The sequence below is a fragment of the Vulpes vulpes genome, chromosome 4, assembly GCF_048418805.1.
Source record: "Vulpes vulpes isolate BD-2025 chromosome 4, VulVul3, whole genome shotgun sequence".
Taxonomy (NCBI): domain Eukaryota; kingdom Metazoa; phylum Chordata; class Mammalia; order Carnivora; family Canidae; genus Vulpes; species Vulpes vulpes.
Window position 1 is genome coordinate 79233716 of NC_132783.1, and position 19490 is coordinate 79253205.

General features: G+C 39.3%; 2 protein-coding genes across 17 annotated transcripts in view; both read right to left on the minus strand.

Annotated features, from left to right (window-relative positions):
* RUFY2 (RUN and FYVE domain containing 2) overlaps nt 1-5358 on the minus strand; it is a 51429-nt gene extending 46071 nt beyond the window's left edge. For 4 of the 16 annotated variants that reach the window (XR_012001101.1, XR_012001100.1, XR_012001102.1 and 1 more), the window contains exons 1-2: nt 5136-5266; nt 2696-2869 (exon numbers count right to left, since the gene is read on the minus strand). Coding sequence is in view for 9 of the 16 variants with exons in the window: in XM_072756169.1 (XP_072612270.1) it covers nt 2696-2869; nt 5136-5139 (178 nt within the window). In the remaining 7 variants the exon portion in view is untranslated. Of the gene's footprint in view, nt 1-2695; nt 2870-4714; nt 5002-5135 lie in introns of those variants that run through there. The other 12 variants (XR_003235740.2, XM_026003554.2, XR_003235739.2 and 9 more) reach the window with 11 other exon arrangements.
* A 3764-nt stretch (nt 5359-9122) lies between these two features.
* Nucleotides 9123-19490, minus strand: part of DNA2 (DNA replication helicase/nuclease 2) — a 54920-nt gene continuing 44552 nt past the window's right edge. The window contains exons 15-21 of the mRNA XM_026003612.2: nt 17961-18154; nt 17732-17821; nt 17449-17653; nt 15292-15381; nt 14490-14672; nt 11113-11259; nt 9123-10498 (exon numbers count right to left, since the gene is read on the minus strand). Of these exons, the coding sequence (XP_025859397.1) occupies nt 10430-10498; nt 11113-11259; nt 14490-14672; nt 15292-15381; nt 17449-17653; nt 17732-17821; nt 17961-18154 (978 nt within the window). The 3' untranslated portion in view covers nt 9123-10429. The remainder of the gene's footprint in view (nt 10499-11112; nt 11260-14489; nt 14673-15291; nt 15382-17448; nt 17654-17731; nt 17822-17960; nt 18155-19490) is intronic.

The following is a 19490-nucleotide window of genomic DNA, read 5'->3' on the forward strand; positions in this document are numbered from 1 at the left end:
TAGCAAATTCCATTTCTGTAGCCTAAGGGAAAATAAAGATTTAGGTCACTGCTATTTTTTTTAAAATAGAAAGCTTTTCAAAAAGCAAATTAAAACTCAAGGTATGGGGCACCTGGGTGGCTCAGTCGGTTAAAAGTCTGCCTTCACTCAGGTCATGATCCCAGGGGCCTGGGATGGAACCAGCCATCAGGCTCCCTATCCAGTGAGGAGCCTGCTTCTCCTCCCTTGGCCTGCTGCTTCCCTTGCTTGTGCTCTAAGAAATAAATAAATGAAATCTTAAAAAATAAATAAATAAAACTGAAAGTATTAAAAAAATTAAAATTGAAAAAATCTTTTAAATGTTTTTAAAAATTAAAAAAACTAAAACAAAACAAAATCCTCCAGGTTGTTAGATCAGACTGGTGAGTTCCTGATGTATTGAAAAAAGCAGAAACCGATAGTATCAAGAGTAGGCAAAATGTGGGGAAACACATCTACATCCACCGATATTTGATAAATCCATGAAGACTTCATAGAGGCCAGTTGCCTATATCCTTTGACCCAGTGATTCTACTCTGAGGAACCCTATCCTACAGAACAAGCATATAAACACATATATCCAAACATGTTCTTAACAGCACAATTTTAATAGTAAAAAATTGGAAACAACCTAATGGTACATTAAGAGGAGGGCAATTAAGTAAGTTTTGGCACATATATACTATGCAATTATATAGAGCCATTAAAAATGTGACAAAGACCTCTACATAAATGGAAAGATCTCCAAACCATATCATTAATATTTTTTTAAACAAAGTCACAGAATAATAATACTAGCAAAATTCTATGCAGAGTAAAAAAAAAAAAACAAAAAAAAAGGAAAAGAGCCTCAGAAGAATGACAAGAATTCCCTATAGGGAGATGAATGGAAGACAATGAAGGAAATTGTTTTTGCTCTAGGTGCTTCTACGTTGTTTGATTCATGTACAAAAAGAGTAGGTTTCGGGATCCTTGGGTGGCGCAGCGGTTTAGTGCCTGCCTTTGGCCCAGGGCGTGATCCTGGAGACCCGGGATCGAATCCCACATCGGGCTCCCTGCATGGAGCCTGCTTCTCCCTCTGCCGATGTCTCTGCCTCTCTCTCTCTCTGTGTGTGTGTGACTATCATAAATAAAGTTTAAAAAAAAAAAGAGTAGGTTTCACTATTATTTGTAATTTTTAAAAATTACTTTGACCTCAACTAAAGAAATAGTGCAATCTAAAAAACAAAAACCAAATTCATAGGTACAGAACAGACTGATGGTTGTCAGAGGCAGAGGGTGGGGGTAAAGGAAATGGGTAAGAAATATAAACTTTCAGTTATAAAATAAGACATAGGGATGTAATATACAGCATGATGACTACAGTTAATAGTATTGTGTATTTGTAAGTTGCTAAGAGTGTAAATCTTAAAAGTTCATAATAAGAAAAAATAATTTTAACTATGTATGTGCATGGATATCAATTAGACTTAGTATGGTGATTATTCCACAATACATAAAAATATCAAATCATTATGTTGTGCACCTGAAACCAATATATTAATTATATCTCAGCTAAAATTTTTAACAAACAAAAAGAGAAATGAATACTTTAATAACATCACATAATTTCTCAAATTTTTAAAAATTATTATTTACTTATTTATTTATTTTGTTTTTATTGAAGTTCTATTTGCAAGTTTCTTAAATTTTGATGCCAAGGCTCCTTTGGCAGTACATTTTATTAAAATTTGAAGTACATTTTTTAAAAACCATGTTTATGTAAATCTCCTCTTGTGCTGTTTACATTTACCCCCATTTTCATGTACCTTAGTCAGAATGTCTAGGCCTTCCCAACTTAGCCAGGTTTCTAGTATACCCATAAGGAACCAACTTTCTTTTAGCTTTGTAATAGTCAAGTTAGTATAAACTCTTACATAGCCCTTCACACAGCTGATCAGAAGCACTAAAGACCAAAATACCAACAATTGTTATTACAATAAGTAAAAGAACAGTTATTATACTATGTATATGAAATAGCTAAATCTAATATAAACATTTTACATGATGATAAACCAGTATGAACTGTACAGATGAAAATATCCAATATTATCATAATTTCCAGGGAGCGTTCACTTTTCTACAATAATCCAGTCCAGAAGATAACCTTTCTAGATACGTGCCAGGGTGCCAAGAGGCTCAAACTAGTAATAAGACTTCATATTGGAGTCACTAAGCTTAAAAATTTTTAAATAACTGTAACTTCCTAGAAAATAGAAATCAGAGTATATTGAAAGAAATGAAAAATCAAATGTTTTTACAAAACACTAACAAGGCATTTTCTGAAGACAATTAGAAAACATAAAGCAGTAGGCTGTTTTCTCCCAAAACCAACCCACCCAGTATTTTTTTTTTTTTTTAAGATTTTATTTATTCATCAGAGACGGGCAGAGGGAGAAGCAGGCTCCATGCAGGAAGCCCGATGTGGGACTCGATCCCAGGGCCCCCTGGATCACACCCTGAACCAAAGGCAGAGGAGACACTCAACTGCTCAGCCACCCAGGCGTCCCCCACCCAGTATTTTTAAACATAAAGTAACAATAATTATGGCCTCAACAAATATCACATTTTCAAGGATGTTTAAGATGGAAATGGGGGGATTTTAAACTTAATTAGTTTTTTTAAAATCTCATGATACCTTTAAGACCATGTTTCAGACAATGTTCCATAACAACAAAGAACTGCTGCAAGGGAGGATAGTCAGAATCCAAAGTACGGCCAAAGCTTAGAGCAGATTCAATGAGTCCTTTGATACTCAATTTAGCCATGTTTAACAAGTTTGCTCTCTCTACAGCTGTGGGGTCTTTTGTAGCTGAAAGCACAAGAAAGGAGACCAACATCATTTGCAAGACATGACACTGAAAAATACACAAACCCTTTCATTCCCCTATAAAACCAACAATGATTTGTTTTTCCTTGGTTGACAAATTAGTCTCCCTAACTAATCCACACCCCTAGGTTAACTTCCCTTTAGGTCTCTCTCACACATACCATAGAACACTACCATGTCCACCCCAGACAAAGTTTATGAATTATTCTCAAGATCGTGCAACTTGGTTCTTTTCTGGTATTTGTTTTACTTTAGAGAGATAATGAGTTTGGTTGTTTTTTTTTTAAATGACTTTTTGTGTAGATAAGTTTGGAGTAATAAACAACATATTTAAGAGTTTCATGAAAAGGTAGACAGCAGGCATGGTCTACGGATAAATCACAAGGCAAAAAATGTTCAGAATAAATTTGCAGTAAAAGGTAGCTACAATGCTAAGATTATGATATCATCCATAAACATGATAAATAAAAACACACCAAAAAATAAGGGAATACAGGAGAAGCCATTCAATTCTTTCATTCGTTTTTTTTTTTTTAAAGTTCCTTTTTAAAAAAGATTTTTTTTTATTTATTTAATAGAGAGAGAAAAAGAGAGCACAAGCAGAGGGAGCAGGAGGGAGAGGGGGAAGCAGGCTCCCTGCTGAAGAGGGAGCCTGATGTGGGTTCCGATTCCCAGGACCCTGGGATCTTGATCTGAGCTCAAGCAGACACTTAACTGACTGCGCCACCCAAGTGCCCCTCTTTCGCTCATTTTAACCCTCTTTCCATCTTGTTTTTTCATCGCAACTGTAATTCTGTATTGCATAACACCTTTATTTTCCCAGAGGAAATAAAAACAGCCATTTCACAGTTAAGTTCCCTACCCTTCCACACAGGGAAACTAAGTTAACGGATCCACTTTAAAATAAAGAAAAAACTTGGGGATCCCTGGGTGGCTCAGCAGTTTAGCGCCTGCCTTGGGCCCAGGGAGTGATCCTGAAGTCCCGGGATCGAGTCCCAGGATTGAGTCCAGCATCAGGATCCCTGCATGGAGCCTGCTTCTCCCTCTGCCTGTGTCTCTTCTGTCTCTCTCTCTCGTGAATAAATAAATAAAATATTTAAAATAAGTAAATAAATAACTGATTTGTAATCGATTATTTTCAATTCACAAAAATCTATTTTTTCTCTTTCCCACAAATTTCATCCCTAGTTAACCTAGAAATTTGGATGTCATAAATCTCTGGCAAATTTACTAGTCCCAGTGAACCAGTTTTTCCCTCACTAAACAAAAGTCCAGGATTCCCAATGATCTAGCATTCGAGTTCTCAGCTGATAGCTAAGGGCGAAGTCTGAAACGGAATCCCAGGATCTTAAAAAAAAAAAAAAAAAAAAAAAGCAAACAGCCACAACTGCTATGAGCAAGCTAGCTGGTGGAAAATCTGCACACACATCATTCCTTCAAATCCGCATGGTGGTACAATTCTCTTTTGGGGGGGGCGGGGAAGGGACCCTTGGATGTTTCATAATCTGTACTAATTCTCATTTTTCTTAACGTGCCCATCACGGCCTGTGACTCGCGATGCGACGAGCAGACAAAGGGCGCATCTGCAGCGGCTCCCAGGCAGGTCGGGGCTGGGGGCTGGCAGCAGCTTCGCCCCCGCGGCGATTACCCTCGGGCCGCGCCCCGCCCAGGCTCGCAGAGGTGTCTTGCTGGCTGCAGCCCCAACAAGGCCAAAGGCCAGTCCCCGCATCTCGCCCGGGCCTAGGGCCCCCTCCCGCCTCCCTTGCTCCGCGCACCAAGGCTCCCCAGAGGGCTCGGGCGCGCAACGACCCCCCGCGCAGGGCTCACCCGGGGTCCCGCGCCGCATCGCTGCACCTCTCCCGCCCGCGGCGTCAGGCACCCAGGCCAAAACCTGAGGCGCGTCTTCCCTCCGCCACCCCCAAACCTGAAAAGTCATCGCCCGTCCCCGACTGTTCCACCGACCCGGGAGCAGCCCCCCGGCCGGCCCGGTCTTCGCCCCTTGGAAGCCGTCGGACCACGAGCCCTCGGCCATTAGGCCGTAGAACCGGGGCGGGGACCTGAAGGAATCTGGAGCGGCCGCGCGTTGCCATGGCGACCCCGGGCGCCCCCGCCCAGCCCCGGCCCCAGGTTCGGGCCCCAGTTGCGCCCCGGGGCCTCGATGCCCACCACCACCCCCTCTCCTCGCCCGGCCGCGGCCTTCAGCCTGGGACGGAGAGCCCAGGGTCGGCTCTTGGTCCGCTCCCCTTACCCATGGCGGCGGCGGCGCGGTCTCGGGCGGGGACGCCCTGGGCCCCGCCAGCAGTTCCCCTCAGGCGCGCGGCGGCCGCCAGGGCGTCTGCCAGCAGGCCCGCCGCGGCCCACAGCGCTCCCGGCGGCGGGAGGACGTCCGGGCGGTCCCGCGACGCCGCGAGCGGGGCGGGGGGCCGTGGGGCCTGCAGCCGGCAGGAAACGGACCTGCCCTCGCCAGGCCTCCTCGCGTCCAGCCGGACCGGAAGGAGAAGGAAGAGCAGCGTGAGGGAGACGGCGCGACTGAGGAGCCGGGCGGGCCCCTGGGCGGACCGCGGGCCTGGCAGCCGGGGCTTGGTGGACCGCGGGCCTGGCAGCCGGGGCTTGGCCAGCGCGCCGGGCCGCTCGGCCGGGGGTGTGGGCCACGTGCAGACGTCTCCAGCCGCGCGGCGGCCGGGTTCCTCGGACACAGCGGCCACTTCCCTTCAGGCCTCACAGGCTCCTCGGGGAGCCAGGAGGCAGAGATCCGCTGGAACTAGGCAGCCCAGACACCACTTTTGACAGTAAATACACCAGCTATGGGAAGGGTCGCACTTAGCGAGGGACACGGATGTAGAGATGGAGCTGGTTTTTTTTTTTTTTTTTTTTTTTTTTTCTCATTTCAGGCAGAAGAAAACCCGCATGGTCAGAGGGCACTAGGTGACATCAGTTTAGGAAAACACAGAAGGTAAGCTTAGGAAAACTGAGGTAAGCTATTACCTCAGTTAGCAATTGTTAAGGCAGTGGCTGAGCTAGAAAGACGGATGTATTTCATGAAAATTGGGCTGTTTTTCTCTTGATCACCTTGGCCAGTATAGTATTATGTTTCTTGACTGTGAGATATTCATGCATGGAGAAGAAAGTATAAAACGTCTACATAAAGTCCAGAGCACACTCTGAATGTGCACACACAGCTGCTATGTCTTTGCACAAGGTCATCTTTACTAGGCCGTAGGGCGAGGTTAACATAATTATAAAGCAGGTTCAGGATTTCAGACTCCGTGGCATTTCACCACGTGATTAACGTGGCCTCTTACCAGACAAGACAGAAGATAACCGGGTAGGAAGTTATGGAACCAAACAAGAAGCTAGCGTGTGAGTGCGCCCTTGAGATAAGGCCTCCTTCTTGTCAGGGTCATCTCGGGCACTTACTGCTTATTATGTCTGAGCGGTGAAGGATCTCAGTTCTGTTCCGAGATTGTCATGCAAAACCTTCAGCAGCAGCTGCCTTTTTAGTGGTCAGACATAGCGGGTCAGTGTCTGAGGAGGCTGACGGTTTGCTGCCAAAATCCTCCCGTTGTTAGTTTTTAAAGATTTTATTTATTGCTTCATGAGAGACAGAGAGAGGCAGAGACATAGGCAGAGGAAGAAGCAGGCTCCCCCTCGGTGTCCATCGAAAGATGAATGGATAAAGAAGATGTGGTTTATGTATACAATGGAATATTACTCAGCAATTAGAAACGACAAATACCCACCATTTGCTTCAACGTGGATGGAACTGGAGGGTATTATGCTGACTGAAATAAGTCAATCGGAGAAGGACAAACAGTGTATGTTCTCATTCATTTGGGGAATATAAATAATAGTGAAAGGGAATATAAAGGAAGGGAAAAGAAATGTTGGGAAATATCAGGAAGGGAGACAGAACATAAAGACTCCTAACTCGGGGAAACGAACTAGGGGTGGTGGAAGGGGAGGAGGGCGGGTGTTGGAGGGGAATGGGTGACGGGCACTGAGGTGGACACTTGACGGGATGAGCACTGGGTGTTTTTCTGTATGTTGGTAAATTGAACACCAATAAAAATTTTTAAAAAAAAGAAGCAGGCTCCCTCCGGGGAATCAATGCAGGACTGGATTCCAGGACTTCGGAATCACCTGAGCCAAAGACAGACGCGTAACCATTGAGCCACCCAGGTGCCCCAGGGACCCCAATCCACCTCCTTTTAAAGGGATTTAATCAGTCTTGGCCCCTACAGACCTCTTCTGGTTCTGCTTGTTATCAGTTTTGGGGTATGGTCAGCTGGGGTTGGTCTTGGTGGATACCTGATTAATGCAGTACCCTTAACTGCTTGTGTCATTGCTTGACACAGGCCCCTAACTGGCATAAGTGAGACTCCCATCCTGCTCTACATACAGTTTTAAAAATCATTATAAAGTGAACAACTGGGTGACTGCCACCAGATCAACTAAGCACAGGATAGACTCATTCTCCTCGGGAACTGCCCCTAGCCACCATTCACCATCCCCCAGAGAAATACTATTCTGGCTTTTATGAGAATTCCTTGCTTTTCTGTGTTTTCTACCTTGCAAGTATGTGCCCCTAAACCATGTAGTTTATTGCCTGTTGATAAACGTTTCACAAATGGAGTAACAGTAAAAATTTTGTTACTTGTTCAACATCTTCCATGTCCAAGAGAAGTTCCAGGTTGGGGTGTTTCCAAATTGTGTATGTCCTTATGTCAATGTCCAAGAGCGTTGTTAGGGCATATAATTAGGCATAGAATAACTGAAAATAAGATATGCCTTTCTTTAAATTTATGGGCGGGGCACCTGGGTGGCTTATTTGGTTAAGCATCCTACTTTTGACTTTGGCTCAGGTCACGATGTCAGGATCCTGAGATCTAGCACCCTGTCCTTGGGCTCTGCACTCAGCAGGGAGTGTGCTTGAGACTCCCTATCTTCTACCCCTCCCCCTGCTCATTAGCTCTTTAAAATAAATAAATAAATAAATAAATAAATCCTTAAAAATAAATGCAAGGCAAACTTTTCAAAACTTTTCTCAAAATGTACTCTCATATCAGCAGTATGGTTTTTCTGTTGTTCCATGTTCATTCTAATGCTTGGAATTGTGAGAATCTCTTCATTTTTTTGGCCAGTCTTCTGGGTGATTATAGGATGGGTCTATTTTGTATAGGTCTCATTACTAATGATGCTGAGCACTTTCCCCATGTTTTAATATTTGGAGTTTCTCTGCAAAAAAACTGTTCAGGTCTTTAGCCTATTTTTCTATTGCCTTATCTTTTTCTTACTGGCCTATATACATTACCTAATATTCTACATACTAGTTTGGTGTCAGTAATGTGTCACCATTTTCTGGCTAATATTTTCTCTCTTTATAGAGACCTTTGATAAATATAAATTCTTACTTTTCTTGTAGTTGAATTTATGGCTTAAAAACTAAAAACTACTGAATTCTACATTTAATTTAAAAACGTTTTGGGTGCAGCTGGGTGGCTCAGTGGTTAAGTGTCTGCCTTCGGCTCAGGGTGTGATCCTGGGGTCTTAGGATCGAGTCCCACATCAGGGTCACCACAGAGAGCCTGCTTCTCCCTCTGCCTGTATGTTTCTGCCTCTCTCTCTGTGTCTCTCATGAGGAAATAAATAAAATCTTTAAAAATAAATAAATAAATAATTTTAAAAGAGGAATTTACAAAGACTTAAATTTCATATTTAGGTCTCTTAATTGCACCCAGAATTGATTTTAATGAATGGTGTGGAACAGGATCAAATTTCACTTTTTCCATATGTATAGCCAACTATCGCATTATCTTTTCACCACTGATTTTCCATGCCCCCTCTAGTGTGAATGAGCATGTAATTGTACAATCAGTTCCTAGGCCAAAGTCTTTTCATTTTCAAAACCACCCCATGAGGATGGAACTGTCTCCATTTTGCAGATTAAAATAACTTCTGAAAGGTTCAATAACTTCAGAAAACTTCATTTACTACTTGAAAAAAAATGCTAGACAACTGTGAATCATTATTCAAGATTTTTTTTTAAAGATTTTATGTATTTATTCATGAGAGACAGAGAGAGAGAGGCAGAGACACAGGCAGAGGGAGAAGCAGGCTCCATGCAGAGAGCCCGACATGGGACTCGATCCCGGGTCTCCTGGGCTGAAGGCGGCGCCAAACAGCTGAACCACCCGGGCTGCCCTTATTCAAGATTAATAACTGACACATACAAGTCTAAAAGTAGAAAACTATTTAATAAAAACTGCAAGTAATTTTTAAAAACATGAGGTAGAAGCAACAATTTTAACATATTTAACATTCATTTAAACAAAGAAAGAACAACTTTGAAAGAGATGACCCCCCTCCCAAAGACTGATACACTGAGGTAAAATTGGTCAGGAAGGAAGGGAGGGAGGGAAAGAAGGAGGGAGGAAGGGAGGAAAAGAGAAAGAAGAAAAAGAAAGAAAGAAAGAAGAAAGAAAAATTGATCTGAGTCTCCAAGATCACACCTTGGGCTGAAGGCGGCGCTAAACTGCTGACCCACCTGGGCTGCCTGGGACATACCTTTCTAATTTGCCATCAGTTTAGCAAATAAAATTTCTCAAAGGAAAGAATTATTTTCTTTTATATCAAAATCTACTATAGAATACTGAATACAAAATAACAAGTGAGAAAGGGGGAATCAAATTAATTGGAAATAATTTATAAGTAATAATTTAAAAGCCTAAAAGGTTTATTTTATTAAAGATTTTATTTATTTATTCATGAGAATACACAGAGAGGAGAGAGAGAGGCAGAGGGAGAAGCAGGCTCCATGCAGGGAGCTGGACATGGAACTCGATCCCGATCCCGGGACTCCAAGATCACGCCCTGGGCTGTAGGCGGTGCTAAACCGCTGAGCCACCGGGGCTGCCCTAAAAGCCTAGGTTTAAAGTGAAAATGTATATTATACCAAAAACCAACAGGGGAAAAACCCAACGAAATGGTCTTTGAATCACAGATCTCAAAACACAGAAAAGAATCACACCCGTGTTTCTCATCATCACAAGATTGTGTTCAAGTGATAAAGACAAATCAATTTTCTTTACCTAATCTCTTAAACAAACAAAATGATAAAAATCTACAAATTCAAATCAGTATTGAAATTTTAGATTTAAAGTTCCTCAGTTCCAAAAGTTAATCTATCATTAAAGCTGGTAAAAACTTATCAAACACTTTGTAGCTCACACAAAAACACATAGTATCTATAAAACAGACTTTTCAGTTTTGGGTACACCTGTACTGAAAAAATTTAATAGTGTGTTAAATTTTACACAGTGATAGAACTGTGTTTAACTAGATTATACCAAAAAAAATAAATAAATAAAATAAAAAACTGGAACTCTCAACAGAGAACATTTATATCATTTCATATCCTTGGGATAAAAATGATCTTCACAATCAAACCAGGCACTGCTTTCACAGCATATCCAAATTGCAAATAACAGGTAATATTTAGAGGAGATAACTATGCCAGTATGAGAAATCAAGGGAAACAATGCTTTATCTTCCTTGAAAATCACCCAATACATGACAAAGACTTTCATGTTCCTCTGATGGAAGATCCATGATGTAAAATAAATTAAGGAAGATACACTTAACACCAAATGGAATTACACAAAAACATTTATGACATTATTTAACATTTTGTAACTTGATTTACAAGACTGCTAAAAAATATTTTATTGCATTCTGTGGATAATAATGTACTTAAACCATAAAGTTTACGTATCTTAGCCTAAGACCTCTAAGTAATTTTTTTAAATGATTTTTAATCATTATCTACAATATGACAAAGAATAACTCCATTTTTTTCAATTCTCTTAATTTTTAAAAAAATTTTAATGCTTTGTCCTAGATTAAAGGAAAAAAAAGATTATAAATTGGGGTGAGAAGAACCAGAAGGCGTACCACTTTTCCCAGGTGTGTTCTAGGAAGCATGTACCCTGCCCCTAGGGCACAGATCACTTTCTCACTTCACAAACTATCCTTTTCCATTCACCTTCATTATTTCACTTTTTGCTTAAAATTATTTCCTGTGAATTGTTTTCTTTTTCCTTTGTAGAATCAGGTCTTTGAAATGTGCCTATGGAAAGCACAGGGCACTAAGTTTTAATTTATATAAGCACATAAATAAAATACTCACAATAGCACAGATGTGGTCATATACAACACAAAAAGGATATTAATTTTTCTGAGTTTAGATGATGAAGTAACTTCCCCAAAGGAGGATAGCGGTTTAATGATGGCACACATCCCAGGAGAATCAGTTTATGTTTGGCTCTGGTTATAGCAACATTAAGACGTCGCCAATCTTTCAGGAGTTCACCAATCTGAAAGAAAGAATTTTCAGTTATTTGGGTTTTCTTATACATTTAAGTTTGTTCTGGCAAAGAACACAGTTTGTTGTGAACTATTTTCCTACTTTAAGCATATATTCCAAAAAAGATCCACTGACACATTTAAAATTCTATGGATATGGCAGCCCGGGTGGCTCAGCGGTTTAGCACCTGCCTTCGGCCCAGAGCAAGATCCTGGGGTCCTGGGATCAAGTCCCACGTTGGGCTCCCTGCATGGAGCCTGCTTCTCCCTTTGCCTGTGTCTCTACCCCTCCCCCCCCCCCCCCCCCCCCGCCTCTCTCTCTCTGTGTCTCTCATGGATAAATTAAAAAAAAAAAAAAAAAAAAAAAACAACAACTTGTAATAGCCTTAGACACTCAGGGGAGTGGTTAAATATACCATGACACACACACACACACACACACAAAATCTCTGTGTGATGACATGGAAAGATCTCCAAGCTATTTTATTAAGAAAAAAGCAGAGTCCATTAGAGTGTATATATTACCTCCTGTGTAAAAAAAACAAAAAAACAAAAACAAAACAACAACAAAAAAATGGGTAAATATGAATAATGATTCATGTCTGTTTGTTTATGCCTAAAGGAATTATATAGGTTACCCAAAAAAACACAAATTGTATACAACTTAACACCAAAAAAACTGAATAATCCAATTAAAAAATGAGAAGACATGAACAGACATTTCTCCAAAGAAAACACATGAAAAAAACATTATTAAGGAAATGCAAATCAAAACCACAATGAGAAATTACCTCACACCTGACAGAAAGGCAAAAATAAAAAAACCCAGAAACAAACGCTGACAAAGACGTAGGGAAAAGGAACGCCCGTGCTTCGTCGAGGGAATGCAAACTGGTGCAGCCACTATGGAAAACAGTATAGGGGTTCCTCAAAAAATTAAAAATAGAATTACCATATGATTCAGTAATTTTACTACTGGGCATTTACCCAATGAATACAAAAACATCAATTCAAAAGGATGGGATGCCTGGGTGACTCAGTGGTTGAGCGTTGGCCTTTGGCTCAGGGTGTGATCCCAGGGTCCTGGGATCAAGACCCACATCAGGTTCCAGGTTCATGCTTCTCCCTCTGCCTGTGTCTCTGCCTCTCTTTCTCTGTGTGTCTCTCATGAATAAATAAATAAAATCTCTAGGGGTGCCTGGGTGGCTTAGTTGGTTAAACATCTGCCTTCAACTCAGGTCATGATCCTGGGGTCCTGGGATCGAGCCCCACGTTGGGGTCCCTGCTCAGTGGGAAGTCTGCTTCTACCTCTCTTTCTGCCCTTTCCCTGATGTTCTCTTATTTTTTCTCTCTCAAATAAATACATTAAAAGAAAATCTTTAAAAAAAAATCCAAACACCAAACCAAACCAAAAAACCACAAAAGGATGTACACACCCCATGTTTACTGCAGTATTATTTACAATAGCCAAATTTTAGAAGCAGCCCAAGTGTCCAACCACAGATAAATGGATAAAGATGTGGTACATATAAATAATGGAATATTACTCAGCCATAAGAAAAAATGAAATCTTGCAAATGCAACAACATGGATATAAGGGTATAAGACTAACTGAAATAAGTCAAAGAAAGATAAATACCATATAATTTCACTCATGTGGAATTTAAGAAACAAAACAAATGAACAAAGAAAAAATTCAAACCAAAAAATGGACTCTTAACTATAGAGAACAAACTGATGATTACCAGAGGGAAGGTGAGTAGGGGAATGGGTGAAATTGGTGAAGGGGATTTAGAGTACACTTATCATGATGAGCCCTGAGTACAGAATTTTTTAATCACTGTATTATATACCTGAAACTAACACTGTATATTAATTATAATGAAATTAAAATTAAAAAGAAAAAACACCAAATTGTGATTAGCTGTGAGGGTAAGAACTGAGTAGAAGAGGACCTGGGTAGAAAGGAGACTTCTTGCTACATATATTTTTTAGGACCATATAGAAGGTATCACATAATAGAGAAAAATGAAGCAAAAATAGGTAAAAATGCAAAAAACAAAATGAAATTATATATAAAATCAAAAGTATATCTAAGGAAGCCTCTATTTGTTTAAAATGCCCCAAACATAACAGCCAAAAGGTAGAAGCAACCCAAATGCCCACTGATAGATGAAAACATAAACAAAATGTGCCATATACATGCAATGGAGTATCATTCAGCCTTAAAAGGTATAAAATTCTGGGGATCCCTGGGTGGCGCAGCGGTTTAGCGTCTGCCTTTGGCCCAGGGCGCGATCCTAGAGATCCGGGATCGAATCCCACGTCGGGCTTCTGGTGCATGGAGCCTGCTTCTCCTTCTGCCTGTGTCTCTGCCTCTCTCTCTCTCTCTCTGTGACTATCATAAATAAATAAAAATTTTAAAAAAAAATTTTAAAAAAAAAGGTATAAAATTCTGATACGTATTAGAACACAGATGAATCTTGGGGACACCATGCTGAATGAAACAAGCCAATTACAAAAGATAAAAAAAAAAAAAAAAAGATCAAATACCAGGCACCTGGATGACTCAGTGGGTTAAGCATCTGCCTTTGGCTCAGGTCATGATCCTGACGTCCCAGGACCAAGTCCTGCATTGGGTTCCCTGCTCAGCAGGGTGTCTGCTTCTCTGTCTCGTCTCTGCTTGTGCTCTCTCTTGCTATCTCTCTCTTACAAATAAACCATATAATTCCACTTATATGAGATAACTAGTCAAATTGAAAGACAGAAAGCAGAATGGTGGTTGCCAGGGACTAGAGGGAGAGGGAACTGGAGAGTTGTTATTCATGGGTATAGTTTCAGTTTTGCAAAATGAAAAAGTTCAAAAGATCTGCTGCACAACACTGTGCATACACTAACACCACTGAACTGTATACTTAAAAACAGCGATGATTTTAAATCTTATATTACATGGGGTTTTTACCACAACCTGAAAAAAAAGAAAAGAAAAAAAAATGTCCCAAACAAATCAGCAGAAAATTACAGTGAAGGGGCGCCAGGGTGGCTCAGTCAGTTAATAAGCATCTGCCTTTGGCTCAGGTCATGATCCCAGAGTCCAGGATCAAGCCCCACATCGGGCTTTCTGCTCCACTGGGAGCCTGCTTCTCCTCCTCCCTCTCCCTCCTTGTGCTCTCTCTTTCTCTCTCTGTCAAATAAATAAATAAATATTTAAAATATATATATATATATATAATGAACTCACAGGTCCATCTTTATTACTTCTAACAAAAGATACCAGAATGATGCTTTTGTCTCTTCCTTGGTATTTGTCTACAGTGTTAACTTCGACCATCCTGATAGAAGAATGGAACAATAAATCATTGATGATCTTTAACTGCTGCCTGTAGGGTGCAATGATACCAATATCAGAGGGTTTACATCCAGCCTATACAGAAAAGAAAAACAATGAAAATGAAAATCCTGATTTCTGTTATTTAAGCTTTACTAAATTATTAAATTACATGTTTACATAATGCATCTGATTAATGTTTATAACAGATCCTCTTGTTGCAAGGAGTAAATAGAATTACTAATTTGATCTAAGTCTATATCCATATTTTATGAGATTAAGTAACTTCCTCAAACACTGCTCCCTTGATTTCTAGATTCATGACAGAATAGTGGTTTGCACACCACTAGAACAGTGCTGCTACACAAAAACAAAAAAACTACAAAGAAACACATTACACTTTCTGCTATCCCTTACACTGAAGTTTTCAATCCCTAAACACAGACTCAACCCTATACTCATACAATCAGAATTAGCTGATGTTACCAAAAATTACCCTAAATGGAAACCCAAAATGCTGTTATAAAAAATTACATCTTAGATAATTTTCTCAAAATAGAATGAAAGCAATTAGGCTTCAGTCCTCTCATCTTAATGAATGAAGATTAATGCTAGGTCTTGAGTTCCTTGCATTCTAATGTTATATTATGCATCACCTTAATATTTATTGGCCCTCAAAATTTTAGAATTAAATTTAAAATTTAGAATTAATTACCTTAATAAAAACAGAGGTCAGGAAAACTATTAGTTTGGCTTCTGTTATATTGCTCACACCACCCTTTTCAACTTGTTCTGGTGCTGGAACCTACACAGAGAAAGAGTCAAGAGTACGGTACACAGGTTGCCATAGAGAATATACTATCAGTTGTGGAAACAAATGAAAAATATCTTTATTTTAAAAGTTGACAGTACAAGGAAGAAAAAAGAAAAGAAAAGAAAAAGGAAAGAAAAGAAAAAAGAAAAGAAAAGAAAGAAAAGAAAAAGTGGAAGGTGAAAGAATTAACAAAAATGAAGAACATTAGTCACCTTCAGAAAGCTACCCAAAGGCAACCCATCTTAAAAATCCTACAGCCCAGATTAAAATCTCTGAGACCCAACCACACATTGGGCTTCATATACTTTACTTTGTTAACCCCTAATTTACAAATAACAAAGGCCAGAAAAGATGAGTAACTCGCCCAAAGCTTCACAGAAAATCACAGCAGTAGGATCCAAACTTAGATCTAGCTCTAATATCTGTGTTCTTTCCATTTTCTTGTTGCCGTTCATACAAATAATGGAGCAGATAAAGTTCCCCAGGTTCTACCATACCTGGTAAAACTCTCCAAGGATTATTTTGCTCCCACACAATCCTTACATAATCTTGGTTATTATTATTTTTTAATTTTTATTTTTTTGTAATTTTTTAAGTAGGCTCCACACTCAACATGGGGCTTGAACTCAAAACCCTGAGATCAGGGGCTGCATGCTCTACTGACTGAGCCAGCCAAGTACTGCAATTTTGACTATTTTTTATACATTTTATTTGGGGTGCACCTGGATGGCTCAATCTGCCTTTGGCTGGGGTACTGATCTCAGGGTTTTGAGTTCAAGCCCCATGTTGAGATCAAGCCCTACATCGGGCTCCCTGCTTAGCAGGGAGTCTGCTTTTCCCTTTCCCACTGCCCCTCCACCCACTTGTGCTCTCTCTCTCAAATAAATCTTAAAAAAATACATTTTATTTGGAATCCTGTTGCAAAGAAAGAAGAAATGTAAGTACCAAAAACATAGAATCTGAGTGATCACTGGCAGGGTAAATAATTATAAATGATAACTAATACATTAGAACGAAGGTTTCTAAATGCAGCTATTTGTGAGGTCAGTTTACTGAAAAATTTCCCAGTGCCCACCTGTTAATCCTTGAACCTGAAATGCTAATAAGGGCAATATCCAAGAGAATGAAAATTCCATCATGGCACAGAGGGTGGGCCCTATTTATTTATTTATATATTTACTTATTTAGTAAATTCTATGCCCAACATGGGTTTTGAATTCACAATCCTGAGATCAAGAGTCACATGCTCTACTGACTGAGCCCACCAGGTTCCCCTGCAAGTGGGGACCTGTTTTTAATAACCACTCATCATAATAACAAAAGATATAATTATTTCATAGTAATATGCATACATATAATTCATCACTATTTTTTATCTGAAGTCATGTAAAGACTTCCAAATCAATGCTGAGAAGCACTGAATAAGATAAACTGTAGAAATAACAGGGTCAAAACTTAGTTCCTAGAAATAAGAAGTCATTTATAGTCCTTGTGAAGAATTTTATTTAATAAGTTTATAAAGTGGTCTTTTTTTTTTTTAAGATTTTATTTATTCACTCATGACTTGATCCCTGCACCCCGGGATCACAACCTGAGCCCAAGGCAGATGCTTAACCACTGAGCCACCCAGGTGCCCCTGTTAAACAGTCTTTATGTGAGTATGTGGAGGCAGGAGGTAGTAAATATACGTACTGTGAAGTTCAATTTTGCTATGAACCTAAAACTGCTCTAAAAAATAAAGTCTCTATTTTAAACTCAGCCCTTTGATAATATCAATGCCAACTTCTTTCTAAGAAATGTAATTATACACTTGAGTTCACTTTCTAGCTTTCCTCCTTCAAAAGTCAATTTTGACATCTATTAGTCCCCAGAATAAATCTCCTTCCAAAGACACTGGCTCTACAGAAAGAAAAGATTCTTTGTGTTGAAGTAAGAAGTACACTAGTTTTTACTGATATGCTCCACTAAAGCATTTACTATTAAAAACTGAAGAATTTAAATAACAGGATAAAAAGAAAAAAACCAAAGCAAATATTCAGATTTGGGTTTTTTTGTTACCTTGTCTGTATTAAGAAAACAAACAGGATTGTTTGGCTCAAATACTCCAATCATCCAAGGATTTTCAGAATAATCAGCATAAAATTCCAGTTCCAGCTTTACATCTTTAAGGTTAGGTAGGTTTACTACTGCATTGGCCACTTTGTCTGATCCACACTCCAGCTTTCCATCATATGTCAGTTTGTTACTTAAGGACATAATTTTACTACGGCAATTACAAAAATAATTTTAGTTTTGGTAGATAAAAATCAACATGAATTTCACTCATAGCTGACACAAATACCTGTTCATTCTGTACTGCACAGTTAATTGTACAACAGCATTCTTATTCTGCTCCAGTCTCTTGAATAAGCTTTCACTCATGCCAAGAGCTCTGTCAACAAATCAAATTCAGGCTTATCAGTGCACTGAAACTGTCCCATAAGAAGAATCTAATTTAAAATTAAAACTTCAAAAAAATTAAAAAATTAAAATAAAATTAAAATAAAATTAAAACTTCAACATCTGATTACCTTGCTTCACGGTTTAGCACCAGGGGAGGAAGCTGTTGATGATCCCCCACCAACACAAATCTCTGAGAAAAAAATAGTGGCCCTAGGCAGATTGGTTGGCTGATTTGAGAGGCTTCATCCACAATACAAAAATCAAAAGTTTTACGAGAAAATATTGGATGGTTTATTCCCATACATGTTGTTGCAACTATACGCTAAAAACAAAGAAACAAAATAGATGGATTATCTAACATATCCAAGTAATGTGACTTATTTTTCCCATATTTTATTCACTTATTCATTTATTTTTAAAGATTTTATCTATTTGAGAGAGAGAGAGAAAGAGAGAGAGAGAGAGAGAACATGGAGCTGGGTGAGAGGCAAAGGAAGAAGCAGATTTTCTGCTGAGCAGAGAGCCCCATGTGGGGCCTGATCCTGGGGCTCCAGGATCATGACCTGAGCTGAAGGCAGACACTTAGCTAAGCTACCCAGGCACCCCTTATTTATTTATTTTTTTTAAGATTTTACTTTTAAATAACCTCTACACCCAACGTAGGGCTAGAACTTACAACCCCAAGATCAAGAGTTTTGTGCTCCAAAAAAAAATTTTTTTTTTTATTTTTTAAAAAAAGAGTTTTGTGCTCCATTGACTGAGCAGGCCAGGTACTCACCAGTTTTTAAATTAAAAGTTCAAAATGAAGATTTTTGTCTGAAACAAGAGGAATTCCCCAATATTGTTTAATTCTGAAACATTTATGGTATGCAAAAAATTTTAGTTCTTTTTTACTATTAATTGAAAAATCAAGTAAATTTTCTAGACACTATTACAATGCTCAAATTGAATTATTTCCAAATGGAAAACTGAAATACTCGAGAGGCAGGAAATTAATAATTTTTTAAACTTTTTATTTATTTAAGTAATCTCTATACCCAATGTGGGCTCAAACTCACCACCCCAAGATCAAGAGTATATGACAAAGATTTTATTTTTTTTATTTTTATTTTTTTTAGTATATGACAAAGATTTTAAAGCAGCCATGATAAAAATGTTTCATTGAGCAACTATAAACATACTTGAATGAAATTAAAAAAAAAAAAAAACCACAGAAAGTCTCAACAAAAAAATAGAGGATAAAAAAAAAGCAAATGGAAATTTTAGAGCTGAAAATATAATAACCAAAAATTTAAAATCATGGAATTATACTCAACAGCAGGGGAGAGGGCAAAGATACAGTGAACTGAGTACACAGAAAAATATAAATTACATAGCCTGATTAACAGAAAGAAAACAGCCTGAAGAAAAATAAGAATGAACAATGACTGACAGATCCGTGGAATAATTCAAAGATTGAACATTTCCAGGACACCTGGGTAGCTCAGCAGTTGAGCATCTGCCTCTGGCTCAGGGAGTGATCCCGGGGTCCTGGGATCAAGTCCTGAATCGGGCTCCCAGGGGGGAGCCTGCTTCTCCCTCTGCCTATGTCTATGTCTCTGCCCTGGGCCAAAAGGCAGATGCTAAATTGCTGAGCCACCCAGGCAACCCTACCATGT